Source organism: Lipotes vexillifer, unplaced genomic scaffold (genome assembly GCF_000442215.2).
Source record: "Lipotes vexillifer unplaced genomic scaffold, Lipotes_vexillifer_v1.1 scaffold1492, whole genome shotgun sequence".
Lineage (NCBI taxonomy): Eukaryota > Metazoa > Chordata > Mammalia > Artiodactyla > Lipotidae > Lipotes > Lipotes vexillifer.
This window is the reverse complement of record NW_006769666.1, coordinates 588,628-601,135: the sequence shown is the minus strand read 5'-3', so window position 1 is coordinate 601,135 and position 12,508 is coordinate 588,628. Positions and strand designations below refer to the sequence as shown.

The 12,508-nt window shown below is 38.6% G+C and overlaps 1 protein-coding gene across 1 annotated transcript in view; it reads left to right on the top strand.

Annotated features, from left to right (window-relative positions):
* Positions 1 to 12,508, top strand: part of USP40 (ubiquitin specific peptidase 40) — a 104,865-nt gene that overhangs the window by 4,065 nt on the left and 88,292 nt on the right. The window contains exons 3-6 of the mRNA XM_007445733.1: positions 1,633 to 1,746; positions 6,199 to 6,363; positions 8,097 to 8,243; positions 11,345 to 11,488. Of these exons, the coding sequence (XP_007445795.1) occupies positions 1,633 to 1,746; positions 6,199 to 6,363; positions 8,097 to 8,243; positions 11,345 to 11,488 (570 nt within the window). The remainder of the gene's footprint in view (positions 1 to 1,632; positions 1,747 to 6,198; positions 6,364 to 8,096; positions 8,244 to 11,344; positions 11,489 to 12,508) is intronic.

Here is a 12,508-nt window from a genome sequence, read left to right as displayed (position 1 = left end):
CACGCGGGCCTTCTCTAGTTGCGGCGAGCGGGGGCTATTCCTTATTGTGGTGCACAGGCTTCTCACTGTGGTGGCTTCTCTTGTTGCGGAGCACAGGCTCTAGGTGTGCGGGCTTCAGTAGTTGTAGCTCATGGGCTCAGTAGTTGTGGCTCGCAGGCTCTAGAGCACAGGCTCAGTAGTTGTGGCGCACAGGCTTAGCTGCTCCACAGCATGTGGGATCTTCCCGGACCAGGGATCGAACCCGTGTCCCCTGCACTGGCAGGCAGATTCTCAACCACTGCCACCAGGGAAGCCCTGTACTTTTTTTTTTTAATAAATTTATTTATTCATTTATTTATTTTTGGCTGCCTTGGGTCTTTGTTGCTGAGCACAGGCTTCTCATTGCGGTGGCTTCTCTTGTTGCAGAGCACAGACTCTAGGCACGTGGGCTTCAGTAGGTGTGGCACACGGGCTTAGTAGTTGTGGCTCGTGGGCTTTAGAGCGCTGGCTCAACAGTTGTGGTGCATGGCTTAGTTGCTCCGCGGCATGAGAGATCCTTCCGGACCAGGGCTTGAACCCGTGTCCCCTGCATTGGCAGGCAGATTCTTTTTTTTTATATAAATTTATTTATTTATTTATTTTTGTCTGAGTTGGGTCTTTTTTGCTGTGCGCAGGGTTTATCTCTAGTTGCCGCGAGTGGGGGCTACTCTTCGTTGCAGCGCGAAGGCTTTTCATTGCGGTGGCTTTTCTTGTCGCGGAGCACAGGCTCTAGGCATGTAGGCGTGCCATCTTCAGTAGTTGCAGCACACAGGCTCAGTAGTTGTGGCTCGTGGGCTCTAGAGCGCAGGCTCAGTAGTTGTGGTGCACGGGCTTAGCTGCTCTGCGGCATGTGGGATCTTCCCGGACCAGGGCTTGAACCCGTGTCCCTTGCATTGGCAGGCAGATTCTTATCCACTGCACCACCAGGGAAGTCCAGCCCTGTACTTCTTAATAAGAGTCTTTCATGATCCAGCCCAGTGCTTCTCAAACTCCCCGTGTGGCAAAAAGCCCGTTTTTTTTGTTTTTTTATTCACAGTCTGTTGAAGATCAGACTTTCATTGGATATAATAAAAATGCTGTGGCAATGCAAAATTGCCATAAAGTTTTCTAAAGGCTTATTCTTACTTTAGATATTTAAGTCCAGTCTTCAGATCAGGCTCCAGGCAGCCTTCTCAGGGCCCTGGCCCACAGCACACAGGCAGGAACGGGCGTGGCGCCAGCAGGAAGAAAGCAACGGAGGGTGCAGCCAGCCCTGTGAGATACTTGTGACTGGAAAATTCCTCATAGGGAGTATGTCTGTAACTGAGGTATTTTGGAGAAAGGATGAACTATTAGAGACTTGAATTACTGTCATTCTGTAATTAATTGGGTGGTTTATTAGGGCCTGTTTGGGTTTTAATACTGATCTGTGATATGTCAATATAGCTAAGAATTGTATTGAATTAAAATTTTCAAAGAAAAATGAATCTTCATTCACCCCTTAAAATATTTATAAATTTTCTCCCGAGTGAACTAAATGAACTAGGAGGTAGGAGAAAATTAGTATGCAGTTCTTTTAAAAAGGCCCAACCAACATTTAAAAGATATTTAGAAATGCATTTTTTTCTCATTCAGGTCCGAATCATACCTTTGCAGTTACAGCGGTTGTTTGCACAGCTTCTGCTCTTAGACCAGGAAGCTGCGTCCACCACAGACCTCACTGACAGCTTTGGGTGGACCAGTGATGAGGTACGAAGGTCAGCTTTTCCAAGGAAAAGTTATCAGCAGTAAAGACTGAACACTGGCTTCACAATGTTATCTAACTTCTCCTTTAATTTTGTCTTATGGTCTCAAGATATTGTTTAAATATTTACTTCTAATATTAGATAATTACAAACCAGTAAAACATTTTTAGACGCTTGGCTGTATCCAGGATTTTATGAATGAGTGTGATTTGGGGCTGGGGGAGAGGGTTGAAGATACAGGGAGAAGTATAAGAGCTGGTTTTTATAATTTCTACCGTTTGTATATAGTCTAGTTGAGATATACCACCTGTTACATTAATGGAAATTGCCATTTTTATAGCAAACTGTGTATCAACTTAAAAAGCTGACTGGCAGTAATTCTGTCTGCCTTTATGGCATGCTTGTGTGTTTGAATCTGGGCGTTCCAATTTGAACATTTGCTTCAAGCAAAACAGTGAAACCATTCTCGGCAGGTCTTTTCATTTTCACTGTCCTGCCTTTCTCCTGACTGTCTTCATTTTCTTCCTGTATCCTACTGTGTGTGGACTTCCTCTTGTTTTTTTTGTTTGACTTCCTAAAAAGTATTTCACTATATACAAACACTAAACATTTGTCAGCACTAAGATGTGTGTTGTCGATATTGATGAGCTGTTAGCTGTATAAAATCAAAACTAGGTCTGCGGTTTTTTATGGAATAGATGTATTCTTTTATGGAATAGATGCAGAGATGAAGGTATGGGAGACCATCACAGAATTTAAAGAGACAATGATCAGAATAAGGGTATATTGCCTTCAAAAATAAACTATAAACTCTTGTCTTTTAACCAGATGCCATCTTCAGTAGTTGCAGCACACAGGCTCAGTAGTTGTGGCTCGTGGGCTCTAGAGCGCAGGCTCAGTAGTTGTGGTGCACGGGCTTAGCTGCTCTGCGGCATGTGGGATCTTCCCGGACCAGGGCTTGAACCCGTGTCCCTTGCATTGGCAGGCAGATTCTTATCCACTGCACCACCAGGGAAGTCCAGCCCTGTACTTCTTAATAAGAGTCTTTCATGATCCAGCCCAGTGCTTCTCAAACTCCCCGTGTGGCAAAAAGCCCGTTTTTTTTGTTTTTTTATTCACAGTCTGTTGAAGATCAGACTTTCATTGGATATAATAAAAATGCTGTGGCAATGCAAAATTGCCATAAAGTTTTCTAAAGGCTTATTCTTACTTTAGATATTTAAGTCCAGTCTTCAGATCAGGCTCCAGGCAGCCTTCTCAGGGCCCTGGCCCACAGCACACAGGCAGGAACGGGCGTGGCGCCAGCAGGAAGAAAGCAACGGAGGGTGCAGCCAGCCCTGTGAGATACTTGTGACTGGAAAATTCCTCATAGGGAGTATGTCTGTAACTGAGGTATTTTGGAGAAAGGATGAACTATTAGAGACTTGAATTACTGTCATTCTGTAATTAATTGGGTGGTTTATTAGGGCCTGTTTGGGTTTTAATACTGATCTGTGATATGTCAATATAGCTAAGAATTGTATTGAATTAAAATTTTCAAAGAAAAATGAATCTTCATTCACCCCTTAAAATATTTATAAATTTTCTCCCGAGTGAACTAAATGAACTAGGAGGTAGGAGAAAATTAGTATGCAGTTCTTTTAAAAAGGCCCAACCAACATTTAAAAGATATTTAGAAATGCATTTTTTTCTCATTCAGGTCCGAATCATACCTTTGCAGTTACAGCGGTTGTTTGCACAGCTTCTGCTCTTAGACCAGGAAGCTGCGTCCACCACAGACCTCACTGACAGCTTTGGGTGGACCAGTGATGAGGTACGAAGGTCAGCTTTTCCAAGGAAAAGTTATCAGCAGTAAAGACTGAACACTGGCTTCACAATGTTATCTAACTTCTCCTTTAATTTTGTCTTATGGTCTCAAGATATTGTTTAAATATTTACTTCTAATATTAGATAATTACAAACCAGTAAAACATTTTTAGACGCTTGGCTGTATCCAGGATTTTATGAATGAGTGTGATTTGGGGCTGGGGGAGAGGGTTGAAGATACAGGGAGAAGTATAAGAGCTGGTTTTTATAATTTCTACCGTTTGTATATAGTCTAGTTGAGATATACCACCTGTTACATTAATGGAAATTGCCATTTTTATAGCAAACTGTGTATCAACTTAAAAAGCTGACTGGCAGTAATTCTGTCTGCCTTTATGGCATGCTTGTGTGTTTGAATCTGGGCGTTCCAATTTGAACATTTGCTTCAAGCAAAACAGTGAAACCATTCTCGGCAGGTCTTTTCATTTTCACTGTCCTGCCTTTCTCCTGACTGTCTTCATTTTCTTCCTGTATCCTACTGTGTGTGGACTTCCTCTTGTTTTTTTTGTTTGACTTCCTAAAAAGTATTTCACTATATACAAACACTAAACATTTGTCAGCACTAAGATGTGTGTTGTCGATATTGATGAGCTGTTAGCTGTATAAAATCAAAACTAGGTCTGCGGTTTTTTATGGAATAGATGTATTCTTTTATGGAATAGATGCAGAGATGAAGGTATGGGAGACCATCACAGAATTTAAAGAGACAATGATCAGAATAAGGGTATATTGCCTTCAAAAATAAACTATAAACTCTTGTCTTTTAACCAGAAACACTCATTAACTAGATGATGCCATGTGGTTAGAAAGGTGGGGCTTGGGCTTGGCAGTACAATGGGGTGTAATACATTCCCTAAAGAGTGTGTGTTGAGTTTCTGGTGTAGGGCAGGTGCTTAGGGCTAATTCCCTTTTTCTTTCCTTGTTTTAAAAAAAAGCCTGCTTTATTGAGATATAATTCTTATGCCCTAAGCTTCCCTCTTTTAAAGGGTACAATTCAGTGGGTGCTTTTTAGTATATTCACAGAGTTGTACAGGCATCACTACAGTCAATTTTAGAACATTTTCACCACCCTAAAAAGAAACCCCATACCCATTACCAGTCACCCACACCCTGTGTGCCCTTTCCCCTGAGTCCCTGGCCACCACTAGTCTCTCTTTCTCTGTGGATTTGCCTATTCTGGACACTGCACAAAAATGGTATTGTATAATATGTGAACTTTTGTAACTAGCTTCTTTCACTTAAAGTAATGTTTTCAAAATTCATTCGTGTTGTAGTATGTATCAGCACTTCATTCCTTTTTATTGCCAGATAATCTTTTTGGATGGGTATGCCACAGTGGTTTTTTTTTTTTTTTTTAATCTAGTCATCAGTTGATGGATTTCCCTTTGTTTTTGATAATGAGCTTCCTCTCAATTGCTGGCTTAATACTTCTTAAAAAACTGTGAAAACTTTATTGATTGATTGATTTCTAAATAAAATCATGTAGTAAACCCTCTAGGACTGGACCTGCAGTGGTAGAGAGGGTCTCTGAGGCACCTTTGCCGAATTTAGGATTGTTCAGAAACAGGTCTTGAAACTTCCACAAGTTTTCTGTCCCATCAGAACCAGTGATATTGGAGAAATTTATATCATCTCGTGTCTTGTGTGTTAAAAACTAAGAAAAAGATCCCGAGTCCCACATGTTACTCCAGCTTCCATCTACTTTATCAGCTTCTCTTCACATGACACTTATCTTCAAAGTCATCGTCCCTCACTGCCTCTACCTCTGCGCCTTCCATTTGCTCTCTGCCCCCTTCCTACCTGCTTGTCCAAGTCCCTCCTGGCACCCTCATGCCAGGTCCAGGAGACACTGCTCGTCTCTCCATAGCCCTCAGTAGTAGCTCCCACCACCCCTCCGCTGTTCCCGTGACCTCGCTCTCCTGGTTCCCCCCTTCCCGGCTCTTCCTTGGGTTCCTGTGCTGGTTCTTTCTTGTTTTCTCCACTTCTAAGTGTTGGTGTGCCCCTTGGCTTTGGGTTTATAAATGGTTCTTTGGGAGTAGTTCAGCCTATTCACATACAGTTGCATGATTCATAGATTGAGGTAGATTCCATCAGAATTTTTCTCAGTAGCACTGTGTTAGTCTTCCTTTAGTTGGTCTATATATCAAAGCAATAAATTCTAGTTATTTTCAAATGCTGATAATTCAGAGTGTTTATCAGTCCCTCTGAGCTGAGATTCCGCTGTGCACACACTGCCGGCTCGTAGAGACTGCTCTGTGCCTGTGTGTTCCTTCTTCCCCTCTGCTCTCTGTGGCACGGCCATGCGTATGGTGTCCCACAAAATAAATGCACTTTCCTGTTTTCAAGTGAATTGAGTTATATGTACACACTGAACACCGTCTGTTTATATTTTCATTTTGTAGTAAAAGTAAAAATAGGTGGTGATCTCTTACCCTGCTCTCAGCTTGTTTAGCATAGTCATCCTTACATTTGATTGAGGCTTACCTTTGGATTTCTAGATGTCTTGTGTTTTTAAACTAATATCACTTTAAAAATCTGTTTTTAAAAATCTGGAGCACAAAATTACATTTAAAAGTTACCTGTTTTATAGGAAATGAGGCAACATGATGTACAGGAACTGAATCGAATTCTCTTTAGTGCTTTGGAAACTTCTTTAGTTGGGACCTCCGGCCATGATCTCATCAATCGTCTATATCACGGAACCATTGTTAACCAGATTGTTTGTAAAGAATGTAAGAATGTCAGTGAAAAGCAGGTGAATATGCAAGAGTATTTTAGTAATAAGTTAAATGATAAATTATAATTCATGCAATTAAATCTGTGATCTATACCACATGAGGATTAATGTGTTTATTACTAGAAATAACTTTATCAGTTTTTTTCTTGTATTCTACCTACACCCAGATTATAAATTTATAATCCAGATTTTTCCATGTAAACTGAAAGAAGTAGATATCTTAAGATGTAGCTTTAATCTTTTATTTAGTACTCTAATATTTAGAAAGTAGATTTGGGGGGTGTTTACAAGTAGGGACCAGTGACCTTATGAGAAAAGCCAATATCATCATGGTTGGTGGTTGGAATGTTATAAAGAAAGTTACTTAGAGAAGTAATAAAAATAGAGAATGCTGAGGAATGTTTAAATTGACAATTAGATCTGTAATTAAATATTGGATTTAGTTTTTTGATACCCCTCAGAAAGTTCATTTGTATGTGTGTGCTTAGGTTTAAATATTATTTATATAAAGCTATTATAATCCTGTTTAAACTAGTGTAACCTTCCATTCTTTGTCATAACAGAGATTGCCCATTTCATCTAATTGGAAATTTGCTCATATAAATATAATAATCACTACTTGCACTATAAATCTTATATAGCAAATGATTTCATCACTGAACAGTTGTCCTTTAATAAAAATATTATTTTATGGCAAGAGTTATAGAAAGTTTCTGTATTTGACTATATGAGTAAAATAATTAAATGCCATTTTCTAAATGTTGCATTAATTGCTTTTTTAGAATATATACGTATATATATATTTCTATTTTTTATGAAAGTGTTGGGCATAAAAAAGACTTTTTGGCCCTTATTGTCTGTGCTAATAGAAGGTTTGGCCAGCCTAGTTTGGAAATATTAAGATGTTGTATGTCTTTGGATTACTGTATGATTGACCAGTATAATGTAATGATTCACAAAGTAATTTCAAAAAATAACGTATATGAAGGCATGTTATAAACTACAGACATTAACTTTTCACATATTTATATTATAAATCATATATGAATGTTACTTTTGTTACTTTAGATTTCCACCTTGAACTAATTAATTAGTGCTATTATTTTACAATCCGCATAATCCCTTAAGGTAATGCTGTTGCTCAGACATGCACACAAAATTATAAATGTGCTTTAAACTTGTCAAATTGTAATTGTTTATTACTAGAAATATGTTGTAATTCAAATGTACTTTTAGTAGAATTGATAGACTCGCATTTTGCAAACTACACTCTTAATTTTCGTAAAAATACCTTTGTATCCTGGCTCAAAATAATTTTTTTCTTACACAAGCCCTAGCAGAGGGGGAGGAAGAAGAGTTTACATTGGAGAGTCCAACCCTGGCCTTGCCATATGCCAGCCTAGAGACTAAGACAGCACTGATAACCCTGCACATACACCCTTCTCAATTCGTGTATTAAATGGTTTGTCTTATTTCCTGATAAAATAGGTTTCGTTGTATCTACAGTGAACTCGTAAACTGGTTCCTGATATATTTTAAGCTAAGTTATAGTTTGGTTTAGAAAGAATAATTTATTGTTATGAATTTCACAGTATTTAATCAGGAGATCTATACCTTCATATATAGAAAAAATATATGTGACTTAGAAAAAAAAAAATCTGATTCTTCCCAGTGTATATGTATGAATTGGTGATGTGTTTGTGAGCCTCTGTGGAATTGTTTTTTCAATGTTATATTCATGTGTATTTCAGGAAGACTTCTTAGATCTCACAGTAGCGGTCAGAAATGTATCAGGTTTGGAAGATGCACTCTGGAGCATGTATGTGGAAGAGGAAGTTTTTGACTACGACAACTTGTACCACTGTGGGACTTGTGACAGGCTGGTTAAAGCAGCAAAGGTAAAGATAGATCCCTGCCTTTTCTAACAGTGCCTGCGCAGTGTTTGGTAGCAGGAGGGTCCACTGAGGGAAGTCAACTTGTATGAAGTGTCTTGAAGATATACGTGAAGCTCTTGATTAGTACTAAGGATTGAAAAGACATTTATATATTTTATATATATATATATATATGTATGTATGTATGTATGTGTGTATATATGTATTTTAATTTTTTACAGTAAAGAATTTTTTTTAAGCTTTCAACCCAGCAGTTCTCTCAGCTTCTTTTTCTCACAGGAAAAAATTATTTGTACCTCAGTGTTTCTTAAGTAAACCTTTTTCTTTTCTTTTCTTTTTTTTTTTTTTTTTTTTTTTTTTTTTTTTTTTTTTTTGCAAGTTACCGTTATGAAGAAGGCAATATATTTTTATTTCTGCCAACCAGGAAGCTTGTTGAGCTTTCCTTTTTTTGGTCTACCACTGTACAAATGGCTTTCTTTATTTTCACATTTACAGTTATTTGACAGTATTGATGTGTGTATATTTCCTCCCTGACTAGCAAATCCAATATGGCCTTTCCCCCTCCCCCAGTTGGAAGTATGTATCTTGCTAATTACAGGGCTTGACAGAGCGTGCCAGGGTTTCTCTTTGTACAACAGAGCAAAATACAGGAAAAAAGGAGGACAGGATTTAAGCAAGTGATTTCTTTTGCAACATGGCATCAACTCAGCTGCTATTATTATCTGCAGTAGGAACTGTTTCACTGCTGGAAGATGATATGACAGGCTGTTCATTAGCGTGATAACCTTGAACTCAATCGAACCAGTGGTTATTGAGCCCTGACTTAAAGAAATACCACTAAAGATGTATCTTTGCAGTTAATCTGTTAAGACAAAGTGTTAGCACTATTCCTAGAGCTGACAATATTGAATTTTCCAACAAAGAAAATGAGGGTTGATTTAGATAGCACACAACATTGATTTGGATCCTGGAGATCATAGGTGAAAATGTAATTAAAAACAATAAACCCCATGCCTGTAGCTTTCAAAATAGGATTTGAAACCAGGGTGAATTTTATATTGTTTAATATTTATTTCCATCTAGTCTTTGCCCCTTTATGAAAACCAAAGAGAGATTTATTTTTTGCTTATTTATTTTGTATTTCCTCTTTAGTGTTACAACTACAACCTAATAAAATAAATATAAAATTCAGAGGATGAAGCCTCTTGGAAAGACACTTAAACACATTCTTAGTTTTTGGTTGACCTTAATTTGCACATTAGTAAAATAAGAACCTTTTGTTAAACAAAAGCAATTCTTGTATGCACCTTTTCTATCATTGGTTTAATTCTTTTTCAATGGAAATGTTTGATCTTGGTACTTTAAAAATTGCCTTCTAGTTGCGTTAGATTTATTACATTCTAAGGTTAGGCTTGGTTGCATTACCTAAATTAATGCAGATCATCTTGTTCTGAGCAGTCTTTCTTTCCTCAGCCACATTATAGTTGAGTTACTCACTTTTTTTAGATTTTTTTTTTTTGAGCTAGTTTGAAAATCTGCCATATTGTTAGGTTGCTGTATTTTCATTTAACTTTTCTTTTCACCCACTAGATTTGTAGAATTGTTTTAAATATATTTTTAGGAATGTTAGATGTTTATGATTATGGATAATTTTAAATATGAGGAAGGATTCTTTTTGCCTCCTCACATGCCTTTAGTGCAAGGGGATTGGGAAAAGCTGATGCCTTTTAAATTAAAAGTAGCTCAGTTTAGTGTTTTGTTATAAAGCAAGGCATTATCTGCTTTTAAGAACTGTAAAACCCCAGTCAATGGATCTAGACATTTGAAGAGTTACAGTCCTTTTGAAAGTCTAGTGAAAGCTGTGGCTCTTCTCCCCAGAAAAATACATATACACATACAATTTTTGTATAATTTCAAGGGTTCAGATCCATTGAAACACGTCCCCAGGTCACAGGTTAAGAGCTCCGGTTCTTCAGTAAATAAGAACTGTGTGTCTGCTAGGAAAAGTAGACACAGCGACCGAGGGGGAAAGTGAAAGGTGAAAGGCCAGGGCTCGGGCAGGAAAGAAGCACTATTAGAGGGGCTTCCCTGGTGGCGCAGTGGTTAAGAATCCACCTGACAATGCAGGGGACACGGGTTCGAGCCCTGGGCCGGGAAGATCCCACATGCCGTGGAACAGCTAAGCCCGTGCAGCACAACTACTGAGCCTGTGCTCTAGAGCCTGCGAGCCACAACTACTGAGCCCATGTGCCACAACTACTGAAGCCGGCACTCCTAGAGCCCGTGCTCCGCAACGAGAGAAGCCACTGCAACGAGAAGCCCGCGCACCACAACGAAGAGTAGCCCCCACTCGCCGCAACTAGAGAAAGCCCACGTGCAGCACCGAAGACCCAACACAGCCAAAAGTAAATAAATAAATAAAATTAATTAAAAAAAAAAAAAGAAGCACTGTTTGGACTTCCCTGGTGGCGCAGTGGTTGAGAATCCGCCTGCAAATGCAGGAGACATGGGTTCGAGCCCTGGTCCAGGAAGATCCCACATGCCGCGGAGCAGCTAAGCCTGTGTGCCACAACTACTGAGCCTGCGCTCTAGAGCCCGCGTGCCACAACTACTGAAGCCCGTGTGCCTAGAGCCCAAGCTCTGCAACAAGAGGAGCCACCGCAATGATAAGCCCACGCTTCACAACGAAGAGTAGCCCCCGCTCATCGCAACTAGAGAAAGCCCGCTTGCAGCAACGAATACCCAACAACGAAGACCCAATGCAGCCAAAAATAATTAATTAATTAATTAATTATTTTAAAAAAAGCACTGTTAGAGGCGGAGCACCCTCATCAGATGGCTTTGTTAGGATAGTGACATTAAAACATACAAATGGGTTGTGAATTTTTAGTTGTAAGTATAAGTGAGTGATGTCACCTTTAGCCCCATAAAAATAGATGAGTTTATATCAAGAGCTATTGAGTCCATGGTGATTAGTTTTTATGACTTAAGGACATATTTCTCTTAAAACTGTGTCATAGGTCACATTTTTATATCTTAAGAAGCATTATGTATTCTTCTATATGATTCAGCTTTTAAAAATTAAAAATGTTTTCTTTCGACAGTCGGCCAAATTGCGTAAGCTGCCTCCCTTTCTTACTTTTTCATTATTAAGATTTAATTTTGATTTTGTGAAGTGTGAACGATACAAGGACACAAGCTGTTATACGTTCCCTCTCCGGATCAATCTCAAGCCATTTTGTGAACAGGTTTGAACTATTTTGTATTGAAATTCTTTCTTTTACCCTCTCAAGATTGAATCTTTTATTGACCTGATTTACAGTTGGCTTAGTGCAGAATCTCTCAGCCTTGGCACTGTTAACATTTAGAGTTGGATAATTCTCTGTTGTGGTGGGATGTGCCCTGTATTGTAGGATATTAAGCAGCATCCCTGGCCTCTACCTACTAGATGACAGTAGCATCTCCCGCTTCTGCCACCAGTAGTGACAAAAATGTCTTCAGACTTTGCCACATGTGCGTGTCTCCAGCGGGGAGGGAAGGTGGGTAAAATTGCTCCCAGCTGAGAACCACTAGTTTATTACAATTCTTTTGAATTTCCAAAGTATGGATTTGTTCCCAGTTCTTTTTACTAAACTCTCCTTGAAAAAACTTTGAAATGAAAAGTTAAGAACAGAATTAGAAATGACCCTGCATTAGGAACAATTATCATTCAGTAGTACATTCCTATTTGGATTTAGTTTACTTTAGATGCAAGAATGAATTACACATCTAGAAAGTGAGCAAGAAATTGGAATGTCACTGGTGTAGAATTTGTAATCCTTAAGACACAGGAAAGAAAATTTTTAAAAACAAATTAATGACATAATCTACTTACTTTATAAGCTATTTAGAAATATTTTCTATGTAATAGTATACATGCCAAGATCAGAGTGATGAGACTGATGCATTTCTTACTACAAATCATTCTTTATATGTTTAAGTCCAGAACATTTATTAGCCAGCTGTTGAATTTCTATGTATAAAAGTAATCTTTTTTCTAAATGGTCTAAAATTCATGTGGGGCTTTCTCTACTTCAAGCCTAATTACTGAGCTTTTTGGTTTCGTTATTATATTAATTTCCATTCAGAGCTTCTAATGTGTTGGCCCTGAGCCTGTTACTGGCACGCATAGAATAAACAGGTTTTCCAGAGTACTTCCCCTGCTCCTATTTGCTGCCTGTAAAAAAAACTTTGTTTTCGGAATAATTGAGTTAATTCTCTTTTTTTCT